Source organism: Macaca mulatta, chromosome 9 (assembly GCF_049350105.2).
Source record: "Macaca mulatta isolate MMU2019108-1 chromosome 9, T2T-MMU8v2.0, whole genome shotgun sequence".
NCBI lineage: Eukaryota > Metazoa > Chordata > Mammalia > Primates > Cercopithecidae > Macaca > Macaca mulatta.
In genome coordinates this window covers 13,037,083-13,053,119 of record NC_133414.1, presented here as the reverse complement: position 1 = coordinate 13,053,119, position 16,037 = coordinate 13,037,083, and the positions used below count along the sequence as shown (strand labels likewise).

The 16,037-nt window shown below is 36.4% G+C and overlaps 1 protein-coding gene across 4 annotated transcripts in view; it reads left to right on the top strand.

Annotated features, from left to right (window-relative positions):
* USP6NL (USP6 N-terminal like) overlaps positions 1-16,037 on the top strand; it is a 155,208-nt gene that overhangs the window by 95,321 nt on the left and 43,850 nt on the right. For all 4 annotated transcript variants that reach the window (XM_077944908.1, XM_015146448.3, XM_077944907.1 and 1 more), the window contains 2 exon segments: positions 5,489-5,569; positions 13,614-13,721. In XM_077944908.1, coding sequence (XP_077801034.1) covers positions 5,489-5,569; positions 13,614-13,721 — 189 coding nt within the window.

Genomic DNA, 16,037 nt, shown 5'->3' with positions numbered 1-16,037 from the left:
GGTGAGAAGCACATCCAGTGCCCAAAATTTAGTTTTGAACATCCTCTCCACTAAAGGGAATCACAGATTCTTGAACTGATGGCTGATTCCAGGTTGGGATAGGGAGAGTATAAGGTGGGCCAAAATCATTTTGTACCAGAACACTAAGAAATGGTAAAAGACAAATAGGGCATATCAAAAGGACAAATTTGAAGGGGAGCAATTACCACTCAGACGGGAAGTAGTCTAACCCACCTCCCAGGGGACAGTTTGAGATTCAAAAAGAATAATGATGATAATGGATTATAATACATGAAATCAAATAATTCTTTAGACTATAGTGATATTGAAAGGGGAGGAGCTAGAAAAGAAACTTTTTAATGTCCAAAGTTAATAATGTCATTTAATAATATAGAAGGAGTGATAGAAAAAAAAACCCAAACACCATTTTACCACCATCACAGCCATAATTGATTCAGGTAGGGATCATCAATGGATGATGAGACCATTGGGTAGAGTTATTAAGGAACGCGACATGCACCCTGTCTCAAAGTATAGCACATGGATTATTTATTAGTTACAAAAGGGAATTTCTCTATTAATGGAAAAATTGGGCAAATACTTTTACTGAATGATGAAACTGTAGCATCATCATTGAAAGTGGTACAGCTTGGCATCATGTGCATCTGATATGATGTGGTGGGAAAGACAACATAATTGGGTGATAATCCTGCTAAAATCCAGAGGAGCCAATCACACAAAGCCAGATAGTGTGGCCTGGACTCTTCAAAACGTCAGTGTCATCGAAGACAGAGGCCAGGGCACTTTGGGGACATGCCAGCAAAGGCAATGCAGAATGCATGATTGGATTCCGAGTTGCCCACACCACAGAAAAAACAGCTGTAAAGGACAGTCTTGGGACAAGTGGGGAATTTGGTGTATGGGCGCTTTATGAGGTAATAATCAGTTTTAAATTTCTTGGGTATAATGGTACTGGAATCATGTAGGATAATGTGTTTTCGTTCTTAGGCAATACATACTTGAAATATTTAGGGATGAACTATTCATGTCATGATTTTCTAATGATCGGTTCCCCCTAAAAACCCAAACAGTATAAATGAAATCTAGCAAAAGGTTAATAATCTGTGAATCTCATGAAGCATTTATAAGTATGTGACATGCTATTCTCTTAACTTTTCTGTAGGTTTGAAATATTTCAAAATACAAATTGAGAGAAGTAAGATGTTTGTGTATGAAGCCAACAGAATTATTTGATATCAGTTTCACACAGGCTGTTAACATCAGCAGCTCTGCAGCTCTGCCTTTTGGCAACACTTTGAAAAGTGTTACCCACATGATGGAATAATTCCATTTCTACTATTCTGCCACATATGGGATATTATTAACTTCTGGTTACTTCTGTATTACAGCGATCACATTGCTATCAGAAATAACATTCTGGCTTCAGTCTGTCTGTTCATATTCATTCTATTTCCCACCCTTCCACCTTGAGACCACAGAATGTTATTAATTCCTTCATAGTGTTCAGTTTTTTTTTTCTTATATAAATTCTGTTTAATTTTTAAATGTTTAACTTTTCTTATATAACAACCACTGTTTTAGGTGATAAAAACATGAACATACCCAGTCTCTATAGTCAAGGAGTTCATACATTGATAATACAGTTTGGGCATTTAAGCCAACTAGAACACAGATGTTAGGTGCTGTAACAATGATCAAAATATTCTCATTTTATAGATGAGACAGTTAAGGTGCAGAAAGATTAAGTAGTTTGCCCCCAAATGAAACAGCATGGGACAGAACTCAGATTTGAACCCAGGTCATCTGGGTCTTGAATCCATGCCATGGAATGCTAAGGGAACAGTTGGTTTTGTTCCTTGGAACATGCTTGGAACATGGAGAGAACTGGGAAAGGTTCCAGGCGTTGGACATTTGACCTAGGTCTTGAGAGGATGCGTAGGATTTTACCAGATGATGGTGAGAAAATCACAGGGAGACAAATAGGAAACATTTGTCACAAAGGCTGAAAATGCATTGTGTATGGGAATGACAAATAGTTCAGGGTGGCCAGATCACAGAAGTAGCAGGAGATAGAACTAGAAGGTGAATTGGGGCCGCATTCTGAAAGGCTACTCATGTGTGCTATGCTAAGAAATTTAAACTTTACTTCTAGAAAATGGGTAGCCATTGAAGGGTTGTGGGACACGTGTGAAAGGTTGTGGTAGCAGTGTGGAGGCCGGAGTGAAGACAAGGATCCCAGCAGGGAGCTTCTGTTTTCATCCAGGAACTCCGATTACCTGAACTGGGGCAGAGGACAGGATGGAAGCAGGAGACACAACATGGACCCAGCAGAGTGTGCTTTGGGGGTGGGAAGTGAGAGAAAAGGAGGACTTAGTGGGTAGTGATGGTGTTAGTTCATGTCAGGGACAGAAGCATACTAGCAGCATGTTTGGGAAAATAGTTTCAGTTATTGTCGACTTTAAAGTCTCTGTTGAACTTGAAGTGGAGTTTCTAATACACTATTATATTCCAGTTTTGTCTGGTTGTGATTGAGTCTGTGGCAAGATGGCATTCCTTAGCTTATTTTTCTGGGGCACTTAAGTTCACATTTGTCATATGTGAGTATGTTTTCAGTTACTTCTTCAAAACAGTTGCTAGAATAGTTAGCTTCAGCATCTTTGGTGAGAAAGTATATTTCATCTATGAATTATAGATTCATGATTGGGGGAAAAAGACTGTCATGTGCATTCAAGTTTGGTATTATTAAATGGACAGCATTATGGAGTTAACACTTAAACTTGATTGAATACTGATACATAATTTTAGAATTCTGTAGCTTCCCAAGGGGTGTGTGTGTATATATATATAATATATATTATATATTATATCATATATACTTTATATATTTTATGTATTTATTTTATATAAGATATATAATTATATGTAATATATAAGATAATTATATATTATGTATAATTAGATATTATATGTAATATGTATTATATATTGTATAAAATATATATTATTTTATTTTATTCTATTTTTTTCCTGTAGAGGAAAGAAAGCATACTTAATGATCCTTAAATTTTTTTTTTTGTATGTGTGTGTTTTGTTCTTGCAGTGTGGGAATATATAGCATTTAAAATAATCTGTATATATGATAATCATCAGAATGCAAAAGTGTGCCTTTAAAAAAATGACTACTTCCTAAAGTTATTCATTGATAATTCATGGTCATAAAAATGAAAGATAGCAAGAGACCTGCAAGATCTCAGCAGGGTTGTTCCTGGCAAAGTGTATGTTATTATACTCTTGGGTTGGCTTGAACTATTTGGTGTTTTCCTGTTGGTGGAAAAAAGGATTATGCTTTAAAGAAGTCAGGGGAGAAAGTGCAGAAGAACAAAAAATACCAAATGGTGATTTAGATCAATCTTAATTTTTCACAGCTTGGCCTTCTCTAAAGTCACATTTAGCAGAAACATTAATTAGATTTCAGTGCCCCACTGAGTTTTAAAATTAAACATATTTCTGGAACCATCTGCAACATTTTATCACTAATAATATAATGAGGAATATGCTTAGCCTTTTGAAAAATGTGAATTATAAAATAATATCTTTTGCTCATGAGTGCTCATCTTTTGTGAGAAACCCATACAAAAATTGTAAAAAGAGGTAATTTAAGAGTTTTAAGAATATGCCTAAAATTGGGCCGGGCGCGGTGGCTCAAGCCTGTAATCCCAGCACTTTGGGAGGCCGAGACGGGCGGATCACAAGGTCAGGAGATCGAGACTATCCTGGCTAACACGGTGAAACCCCGTCTCTACTAAAAAAAAAAAATACAAAAACCTAGCCGGGCGAGGTGGCGGGCGTCTGTAGTCCCAGCTACTTGGGAGGCTGAGGCAGGAGAATGGCGTGAACCCGGGAGGCGGAGCTTGCAGTGAGCTGAGATCCGGCCACTGCGCTCCAGTCTGGGCGACAAAGCGAGACTCTGTCTCAACAAAAAAAAAAAAAAAAAAAAAAAAAAGAATATGCCTAAAATTGAAATTCTATAAAAATGTTCTCATTGGTGAGATACTTTTCCTAAATTCAGGATTTTCTTTGGAATTTTCTGCTGCTTTTAGGTCTAAAAATATTAGTGGTGAGGCATATATGCCATCTGCCAGCATAAAGCCTGCCTGTTTGAGGCTGGATTGCAGACAGTCAGTAAGGAGCTGCTGCTTCCATCCAGGAATGATGATTGCCTGAACTAGGGCAGAGGACAGGATGGGAGCCAGAGATGTGGTGGCTCGGAGTGTATGTCCTGGAGCCAGGCTGCCTGGCTTTGAATCCGTCTTCTACCACTTACTAGAGGGGTGACTTGGGACAAATCCCTTAAGCCCTTTATGCCTCTGTTTCCTCATTGTAAAATGATGACGATCATACCTACCTCGTGGGGTGGCAGTGAGCATGCATCCTTGAGCATAAAATGTGTCCTCAGAATGATTTCCTTTTCTGGGTAGACTTGTATTTCCATTGCTTTTTATTCATATACTTACTACACTCATGGGCCCAGGTACTTAGGAAAAAATATTCCTTCTACTGGAAGCCAAAGAAGTGAAGAGTGAGCATTTTCCATCTTACTTTCCCCATTCCCCAGCCTTGCCCCTGAATTTCACTTGAGTGCGCACGCAAGAGACCTCCCCCAACTTTGGCAGCCTGGTGTCCTGATGCTTTTGTAAACCCTTTGGAGCTGCTGTTGGCCCCTGCTGTCTCAAAAATACACGCATTCTCACGGCCGCCTAGAACATTCTTTCCCACATTGCATTCCCACATTCCCACCCTAATAATCTCACTGTTCCTCATTTTGGGATCATTTTCTCTGGCATGCTTAGGTGGACTGACTGCCCCTTCTGCGTGGCCATTCCTGCCAGTACCAGTGCCTGCTACAACGCAGTGTGTTCCTTGTCCATTGTCCTTAGCACCTGGTCAAATTTCCTTAGGGCAGCAACTAGTAGTTAGTATTTTTTAAAATAGTTTTCCTTAGCATAAGACTCATTACACATTAATCTTTCCATAAATAAATAAACAGCCACTTTTGCTTTTAAAAAACTAACTCTCACTAAAAACATCAATATACTAGAATTCAGTAAAATAAGATAATTAAATTTCAAAGTTGTGTTTTTGTTCCTTTGTAAAATATTTCAAAATATTAAAATTTTTTTTTGTTTAAATTTGTAGAATACACAATATTTTGGTTACTTTTAAAGTCTTGGAAAATTTAAATAATATCTTTATCTTTTTACCTAGATAGAGCATTTCCTATTAATCTTAACTTTAGCTATGGACTAGTATTGATACAGTTCTGAGATTATCCAACTTTTTAAAAGTTAGATAGGGTATCTGCTAATATAGCATAACTTTTTAGTTCTTTTTTTAGCAGCATTTTCTTTGAAGTTTTTTATAATTTATAAGAAACGAACAATAACAATGAATTTCAATTTCATTTTAGCAAAAGCACCTGGAGATTGAAAGAACTACCAAATGGCTGAAAATGCTGAAAGGATGGGAAAAATACAAGAACACTGAAAAGGTAATTTAAAATAATGTTATTTCCATACGAAACTATATAAACTCAATGTGGATTTTCCTAGTAGAAGTTCTTCTTTAATTATAAGAGTATTACATTCATATTTGGTTTTGAAATTTTGATTTAGCAATATGCCTCAAATTAGGAGTTTTTATATTGTAAGTAACATAATACCCGATTCAAATTGGTTTCAACATTTAAGAGTGTGTATTGGGTGGTTCAGAGGTGGGATGGGTTTCAGGAGTGATTTAATTCAGCTGCTTATTGAAGTTGCCTGTGCCGTAGTTTCTTCCATCTCTTCTCTGCCTTCTGCACTGTTTGCTCCATCTTGAGGTTGGCTTCCCTGTGAGGTCAGAATCACTGGAGCAGTTCCAGGCTTTATATCCACAGGTCATACTGCTCAGAAAGAGAGAGGGTTGGCCTCTGGAAGCATTCCCTCAAGTAGGAGCAATCTTCTTTTTCAAAAGCTTCTAGCAAACCTCCCTTTTAATCTTTCTGCCTTGCATTGAGTTTGTGCTAAGTTAATTAGAGAAAATTACTGACATATATTAATATCACCAGGCGTCTCATCAGAAAAGTCTTTAAACAGTGGGAAGATGTCAAGCTCCTGGGGGTGGAAGTTTTCCAAAGCTGTCAGTTTTATTTGAAAGGTCAGGTATCATCAGTGGCAGTAAATACTCTTATCAGTTCTCTTCCTTCAAGTGACAGGCTCATTTAAGATATTTTTGAGAAAATGCCTGCCAAATACCCAGTGCTGAGTGACAGTTGCTTAGTTATTCTTTCAAGTAATAACAGTGTTTTGTGAAAATGTTCATGATTCAAACAATTTCATCGTAAGCACTTTTTCTTGAGACAGTCATTGCACTTGGTTGTGCGGCACAGAGCTCCGTATGCACCTCCTGTGTCATCACTCCTCATTATGTTAATGAGACCTCCATCAAAGGTTGATATTTAATCAAGTTAACACTTTTTACTGCATCATCGAGGGCATTCTTAATTTAAACTGATTTTTTAAAACATGGAGTGAGGAATCACTGATTCTACAGTACAGCATTACTGCTGCCTTCATTTGTGCCAAGAGCTGGCAGTTTTTACCACCATAGCTTTTCTGTGATCAGTGCAAAAGTTTCACCATAGCTTTTTTATGATCATGCAAAAGCCAGCACGGTAAAAAGAAATAGTTTTATTATGAAAATCGTTTTTATTTCATGGGCCATATTTTAAGAACACTGACATCTAAGCCTCAGTTTCCTCATCTGCAGAATGGAGATAATAGTGTCCCATTTCAAAGCGACAAAGATTTCATGATTTAATGCATGTAAAGCACTTAGCATTGTATCTTACATAGAATAAGCATTCAGTAAATGTTAACTACCCCTATTAATTTATCGAAGGAAGGGCTGAACAATAAAAACATTTTAAAGGAAAAAAAGAAATCTTGGTCCTGCCAACAAAACACAACTGAGTTAACTGTTGGGATTTTTGTCCATTTCCTCACACTTTTTTCAGGGTAATCCTTTCTTTTCCTTTTTGTATAGGTACAAATTATCTTATGTCAACATTTGCCAATAAGAATTCCAGGGAGCATGAGTTTCTTGGGTTCTGCTAGTTCAACAGAAGCAGTAGTATAGCCTGATGGTGAAGAGGCAGATTCTAGAGGCAGACTATCACGGGTCAAACCCCAGCCCTCTACTTCCTAGCCACATGACATTGGGAAAGGCATTTAACTTTTTTCTGCTGTACTACCTACCCCATTAGGCTTGTTGTGAGGATTAAATAAGTTAGTTTATGTAGAGCATAGAATAGTGCCAGGCACTTAGTATGCAGTCAGTATGTGTTGCTTATTATTAAATGAGGAAAGGGCTCTCTGGTTAAATAAAGTTGGGAAAACCTGAGCTAAACAAAATTAAGCAAGATTTCTTTCTTTACTGTAGGATTATTTGGTCTTTAATATGAGGTATGAATTTTTAAGAGGGATCTTAAATCACATGAAACTTAACCGTGGGAATCTTTTTGACATGGGTATCTTACAGAGCTAATGAGCCTTTTCTTTTTGAGCATACTAAATATCCTTAGTCAGGCTCTTATATTACTTTATTTTCATCAGGAGTGAGTTCATTTGGGGTTGTTGATTTTATTAACTGGCTGTTATTAGCATAAGGTTTGAACTCAGGATGTTTCTAAGGACTGGGTTCAAAGTAGAATATTAGTTACAACATCTGTTCTCTTGTTTAATATTTTGCAGTCTCACATTGGCCTACATTTGACAACTACTTTACATCTTTGTGAAAAGATTGCTCAAGTGGTAATTACAGGGTAGATTTCAATGCATTGCACCTATCCTTTAATCTCACATTCATTCTAATAAAATATTTGTAGAATTATATGGCTTTATGTTCTTCTCTGGTATACATATGCCTATGAAAGTATGTAAGCCTCTCTAAAAATGAGCAGTTCTACTGGGCAGAATTCTGCTGTCAGCAATTCTGACAGCAACTCTGGCTAATGCAGTTCCCATTAAGAGAGATTTTAGCAGTGCCATTTCTTTGAAGTATAATTTTGAAGCACTCTCCCATAACTATAATGCTAGAATGATTTGGTGATATATATGGCCCAATTTGGTGTGAAACAGAATGAACCTTCTAAAAGAATTACTGCTTTCAATTCACACCTAGTTTTAAATTGCATTCAAGTAAAAAAACTAGCATTTTTTTTCTTGTCTTTCAAGGAGAAGTGTGTTTTCTCTCCACAGATTACTTACTTTTATAGTAGTAATACAGAGAAATTCTAAAAACATTTGAAATAAAAATATAGCTCTGGTAGGGAATATTTGGATTTTTAGAACCCAAGCTTTAATGGGAAAAAAAAAAATTCCATTAAGATTGTTTATGTTGCCTCTGTTCTCACAGTGACTGCCTCCCTATGTACAGTAGTATTGTCTTGTTAATTTTTTTTGTTTTTTTTTTTGTTTTTTTTGTTTTTTTTTTTTGAGAGACAGGGTCTCTGTTGCCCGGGCTGGCGTGCAGTTGCACAATTACAGTTCTCTGCAGCCTGCAGCTCCTGGGCTTAAGTGATTGTCCTACCTCAGCCTCCCAAGTAGCTGGGACCATAGGCAAGCACCACCATGCCTGCTAATTAAAAAAAAAAAATGTTGTTTGTTTGTTTGTTTGTTTGTTTTGTGGAGACAGGGTCTTGCTGTGTTGCTCAGGCTGATCTCAAATTCCTGGCGTCAAATGTTTATCCTGCCTCAGCCTCCAAAAGCATTGGGATTACAGGCAGGAGCCACTGTGCCTAGCCTGTATTTTAAAAATACAGTCTATGAAGTGAAGTTATCTCTGTTAAGTGGAGACCATTATGATTTAACTGGTCATGATATACTTGAAATGGAGGCATAATGCTTAGAAATAAATTTCTTAAGGTTACACAGCTTGTTAGCAACAAGCAAAAGAATGTCCAGACTTAGAACTTATTTAACTAACATCTTTTATGCCAGCTTTCCCTTTTGGTGTCTGTCAGGGAAGTAGAATGTAGTTAACACAGTAGGGCCTTGTGGATGGTTTAAAACTTTTTTAGATGCAGATTTGGGAGACTTGTTGCTGTTTGAAGGCAGAAACAAAGGAGCCAGTGGAGCGGGGATGATTAGAGAAAATGGAGAGGCAGTAAAAGGCATAAGCAGCTCGAGTGAGCCTCTGTTTCATGGCGCACACTCGCACAAAACTCAGCTAGAATTGCTGGGCTGAAAAGTTTACTCACTGGCAGTCATAATGATGTGGATTGCACGCTTGTCACTGAATCACCAAGGTTTAGAAAAAGGTACTGAAAACATTAGTCATTTGTTGGAATTTTTTTTTAAGTTGATAGATTTTTAAACGTTTCTGGGGGACTACTGTAGACTTTTTAAAGATTTTATGTATCATATCTATGAAATAAATTTGTAGAAGAATCTTAAAGGTAATACTTTTCAAATTGGAATACTGAAATGTTGTTACAATTCAATATGTAGAAGTTCTTTATCATGGTTGTTAAGAGTATGGATTCTGAAGTCAGACTCAGACTGAATTTGAGTTCTTGTGACGCAGTTTCTTTTGAGCTAGTTACCTAACCTTTCTATGTCTTAATTTTTTCATTTGTGAAATGGATATGTTAATAATAGCACCTACCTCTTTAGGGATGCAGTAATATTACAATGAATAAATTAATTTAGAAACACATAGCATAGTGTCAGCTCATAATAAATAAAGTGTTCTTTAACTATTGTTATTATTACTGTTGGACTCATCATTATCCACATCCCTGCTCCCACCCCCACTTTTCCCTTCCTGGCACATTCTTATTCAGTAATGAGTTTATTGTCATTTTGTCTAAAGGAAATCCTTTCCACCTCTCACAGGATTAGTTCCTCCTTTCTTCTGTTATCTCTAAGATAGGCTCAGGATGGCAGTGCCTGTGTTGGACCCATAAGAAGTGATCATCACAGCAGATTCATGGCGCTCACCCCAGCAACTTTGTCCCTAACCTTTTTCTAGTTCTCTCTTAGAATTGTATGTATCCTTTTGTAGAAGGGCTAGCCACTCCCTGATAGCTTCTCTTGCGGATCCAGACAGTGTGATGCCCACCATTCTTCTTTGAACACTGGCTCACTGGGGAGTCTGTCTCTACCACCACCTCCCCCGTCAGCACTGTTAGCAGCTCATGCATGTGACTGTATTTTATGATAAAGGATTCTCTGTTTAAGTTAAAATTATCAGCTTATGTATTTCTCTTCCCACCACACTGTGAGCTCCACAGATCTTTTTCATGTTTGTAGCCACAGGACCTCATAAGCGTTGGCCACAAAGCAGGCATTCATTGTAAGTATCATTTTAGAATGAATGAATGATGTTCGTTTATGAGTTGAGGACAACCAGCTATCACTTTTTACTGATAAATTCTGCCACTTTAATAAAGCGGTAATTTTTAGAAGACAGTGTGATTTGGCAGAAAGTCCCCGAATTTGTAATAAGATGGAACTTTTTGATCTAGGGCAGATACTTTTCTTCTGTATCTTGTTTTACTTCCATTGTAAGTGGAACCCGTGCACTGAACCTACATTATGGGGCTGATGTGGAGAAGATGAAATGCTGCTCTGTAGTTGAAGGATTATCAACAACTGTAAACTGGACTACTGTTCTGGGGAATAAGCAGATTTCATCCAAACTGTTGTGTTTGGATGTAATTCCTACTTTGTTTTATAAAGTTTCTAAAACTTCTATGATAGTTGAAAATTTGTGAAGAAAGATGTGTAACTGTAATAAGTTAGTAATAGTACAAGTATTTGAAAAACAATCAGCATAATTAGAAAATTTTTATTTTAGGGTCTTATAATTTCTTTTTCTGCTATATGTGATTTTGTGTACATATTTTGTTTTGTCACCTCCTACTGCTTGGATTCCAAAGACATCGTTTTTATATTCCTTTTAAGTTTTTGGTGTAATTATATTATCATTATTTTAGTGCTTTCTGCTCTTGGGCTTTCTTAACACTTTCCTGTTCGCTATTCCATGTATTTCAGTAAGTCCAGTGGGGCAAAACCATGTACCATGTACACAGGGAGATGGTCTTTGTTCCATGTGCCGTGGACACAGGGAGATGGTCTTTGTTTTTTAATGAACTGTAAAATCAGTCATCTTTTATAACATCTTGTGCTTACTTTTGGGCAAGTTATTTAACCTCTTTGTGATTCACTTTCTCCATCGGTAAAATTGAGTTGTTGGTATAATTAAAGTTATAGAATTGTTGGTATAATTAAATGAGGTAAATATCCATAAATAGCTTAAAGGGAAGGGATAAAATAAAAGTTTAACTAGTTAAATAGTTTCTTATTTAAATGGTTGTTAAATAGTTTCTAATAGTTGTTAAATAGTTTCTTAAAATAGTTTCTTGTGCATGGTAAATGCCCAGTAAAAGTTTGGGTTAATTGTTGCCATGGGTGATGATAATGACACTGTATCAGTGTTTTTTCTTAACCTTTCCCATATGTGCCTGATTTTTAATTTTAGCTCTGTACTAGTATAGGGACCATTAATTTTTTATTTCTACCCCCAAATTTCCTACTTTTTAATGTAATCACATCTGTTTGATGGAGTTTTTTTCCTAAATCTAGATTTAACTTTAGGATAAATGGTGGACAGTAACTTAACGTACAATTATTGAGTACACAATTGAGCAATAGCAACAAAATAATGTCTGAAGGCTTTTCAAGTAATATAGCTTAAGAAGTGTCAGAGCTCTTATGTTACTCATTAAAAATGTCATTTTACTTGTTCGGTCATATTACGCTTTCCTATTAAAATTTTACTTTTAGCATTTGCAGTGATTTCTACACTTTCTGATACTCAAATCAGTTGCCTGTGGTATGACATCTTTACTCTAGAAATTTAGAAGATAATTTGAAGTGACTTTTTGTGGATGATATTACTTTAAAATCACAGTTTACTATAATTGTGAAGTGGTATAGATCATAAACTTCCTTTGGGAAAACAAGTCTTAAATTCACTTGTTTTTAACCACACTCAGTTTGCAATTAATGGTTGTAAATGTCGAGCATGAGGCAAATGTTGCAAGTCTAGTTTTATCATCAGCATGAAGCCTTCCTGTACATACTCCTCCAGTTAAAGTGATCGCCTGGGATTAAAATTTATATGACTGTAGTCACTATCTGCTGAAATTTCAAATTCGAAGCATACTATATTTATACCAAAAGAACAAAACAAATTTTATAAGTCATTATTTGAATCAACTTTACAGTATTCACTGTTTTTTAATAAAAGTTGTTCGACTTGGTCACTCACCTTCAACCACATGATTGAAGTTTCTTAAAGCTGCCTTATGACTTAGATTTAAAAAAATCTAAGTAGTGTAATAGAAGTTAAAGCCTTGTGTACGGTTATTGCAGCTCTTCAATATCTCAGTTATTAGAACTGGCATCTTATTTTCTGAACCATAACATTCAACTATATTATGGTGATAATAAGAGTACCAGTTTTTACCTGAAGGGCTTCTGCTATAATTTATTTAATTACTTCCCTGTTTGGACATCTATTTTTAAGTTTCAAAGTGTTATGCACAACATTGTGATGACCGTAATAGGTTTTATGTTATTCTGAGTAATTAGACTTGAGGAAAAAATTAATTACAAGAAGATGGAGAGGTATATTGAACTTAAGAATCTTAGGGCAGTAGCAGTAGACTTTCAAGGATGGAGGGAGTTGATGATACTGTTGTTTTATGCCTAATTTCATTCAAAAGTTGTGTCTTTATGGAGATTTATCATTTTTGTCTTATCAGATAGCATCAGTGTCATTTAAGAAAAAGAAAAAGGTTTTCCTGAAGAAATAGCAAGAACTGAAAAGAGGAGAGAAAAGAAGGAGAAAGGGCAGCCGGCGGGGGTGGAGGGGTGGGGGTGGGTGGGTGGGCGGGGAATGAGAGTGTCTGAGAGAGAGAGAACACTGAAGATTGCCGATAGGATTAACTGAGGTTTCAGATAGATGAGGAGAAGCTTGGTATCTTCTAGAGAGACCATTGAGAAGGTGGTAGGAAAGAGATTAGGAGTTAGACAGCACTCTACATTCCATGAGGACATTTTGGGGACAAGGCAACCCTTTTGCTGTTTGGAGCATCTTTTAGGTGTGTGGGATAAAAGGAAGAAAGTGTGTAAGAAGTTAATTATACCATCAGGGAATGTGTAAATCAGATGTTCACACCTTTAAAAAGAGCACTGACTGCTTTCGTGCCACTTAAGGGACACTTCCGTAATGGCCTGAACATGCTCATGCTTTGGGCATTCTTAACAATTTCTTGTTATACTCTCTCCTTCTTTGTCTGTGTCTCCCTGTTAGAATCTTAAAAACAGATGACAGTATCTCAGTGTGCCATGTTGAAATGTATTAATTAATTGCCATAGATGCTTTGGAAATACAATGCTAACAAATATCAGCAAGATTGACTATAGAGACTAGTCTAAGTTTTTGTCAGTTTGTAACCTTCAGTTTCTTTTTCTTTTAATAAGTTTCATAGGCGAATTTACAAAGGAATACCACTGCAGCTCAGAGGTGAAGTCTGGGCCCTCCTTCTTGAGATCCCTAAAATGAAAGAAGAAACGAGGGACCTGTATAGTGTGAGTAGCTAAAGCTAACTTGTTATTTTGAAATTAAAAAGTAAAATCCATTTCTTTTAGCATTCAAGGTGACAAGAGATATTCATATGATCACTTAAAATTATATTAAAACTATATTGCATTGGAGGTTTTGGAGGTCTATTTGTTTTCTGGATTGCAGAATACTTCTTAAATTTTAAATAGATACTTCAGTAAAAATGTTATTGTTTGTATCAGTAAGTATCAAGTGCTTTTCAAATACATAAGTCAATTAAAGTAATTAAATAATCAATGTTGGGATATGGTTGCATGGAAAGTGGACTAACACCTAATTATAGCTGCTTGTTTGCCACATGGTGTTAATGAAGTCATTTGCGGCATCACTTTGAGAGTTCGTGGGAAACAGCAACAGAGTTCAGTTTAACTAACACCTGCCGTGTACGATTCTTCTAGCATGAAAAAAAGATGACTTTGCCCCAAGATTATTAGGGTATCTCTAGGTTTTATTATTGATTAATAAAAAGTTAAACTTTTGAGTAATAACTTTTTTCTTAAATTAGGTAATGCATTAAATGTTATCTCCTTGTCATCTCGCAGCTATACCCTTTCTGAACCTAAATTTTCTGTTAACCCTTGAAAGGAGTAAGAGATTTACATCTAAGAATCTTAGACCCATAGATTTTGAAATACGTTCCTTAGAAAATATGTACAAAAAATTAATGTGGAATAAATGGGAAAAAATAAAAATTGCTATCTTTTTGGGAGGGTCAACACTTTTTTTTTCTTCAACTTTTATTTTAAGTTCAGGAGTACTCCTGTGTGGGACTTGCAGATTTGTTACATAGATAAATATGTGCCATGGTGGTTTGCTGCATAGATCATCCCATCACCTAGGTATTAAGCCTTAGCACCCACTGGCTATTCTTCCTGTTGCTCTTCCCTCCCACCACCACCCCTCGCTGACAGGCCCCACTGTGTTTTGTTCCTCCTCATGTGCCTGTGTAGTCTCATCATTCAGCTCCCATTTATAAGCGAGAACATGCAGTATCTGGTTTTCTGTTCTTGTGTTGGTTTGCTGAGGATAATGGCTTCCAACCCCATTCATGTCCTGGCAAAGGACATGATCTTGTTCCTTTTTATGGCTGCGTAGTATTCCATGATGTCTATGTACCACATTTTCTTTATTCAGTCTATCTGTCTATCATTGATGGGCATTTAGATTGATTCCATGTCTTTGCTATTGTAAATAGTGAATGTATGCGTGCATGTATCTTTATTACAGAATGATTTATATTCCTCTGGGTATGTATCCAGTAATGAGATTGCTGAGTCAAATGATATTTCTGCCTCTAGGTCTTTGAGGAATCGTCACAATGTCTCCACAATGGGTGAACTAATTTATGCTCGCACCAACAGTGTTAAAGCATTCCTTTTTTTCTGCAACCTTGCCAGTATCTGTTGTTTTTTGACTTTTGAATAATCGCCATCAAAGATGGTATCTTGTGGTTTTGATTTGCATTTCTCTAATCAGTGTTGTTGAGTTTTGTTTCATATGTTTGTTGGCCTCATGTATGTCTTCCTTTGAGAAGCATCTGTTCATGTCCTTTGCCCTCTTTTTTAATGGTATTTTTTTCTTGTAAATTTGTTTAAGTTCCCTGTAGACTTTGGATATTAGACTTGTCAGATGGATAGACTGCAAAAATTGTCTTCCATTCTGTAGGCTGTCTGTTCACTCTGATGATAGTTTCTTTTGCTGTGCAGAAGTGCTTTAGTTTAATTAGATCCTATTTGACAATTTTTGCTTTTGTTGCAATTGCTTTTGGTGTTTTCGTCATGAAAACTTTGCCTGTGCCTATGTCCTGAAAGGTATTGCCTAGATTTTCTTCTAGAGTTTTTATAGTTTTGGGTTTTACATTTAAGTCTTTAATCCATCTTGAGTTAATTTTTGTATATAGTATAAGGAAGGGGATCCAGTTTCAGTTTTCTGCATATGGCTAGCCAATTAATCCCAGCACCATTTGTTAAATAGGGAGTCCTTTCCCCATTGCTCGTTTTTGTCAAGTTTGTCAAAGATGAGATGGTTGTAGGTGTGTGGTCTTATATTTGAGTTCTCTGTTCTGTTCCATTGGTCTGTGTGTCTGTTCTTATACCAGTACCATGCTGTTTTGGTTATTGTAGCCTTGTAGTAAAGTTTGAAGTCGGGTAGTGTGATGCCTCCAGCTTTGTTCTTTTTCCTTAGGATTGTCTTGACTTTTCGGGCTTTTTTGTTATTGTTCCATATGAATTAAAATATATATCTTTTAATTATATTAAGAATGTCAGTGGTAGTTTAATAGG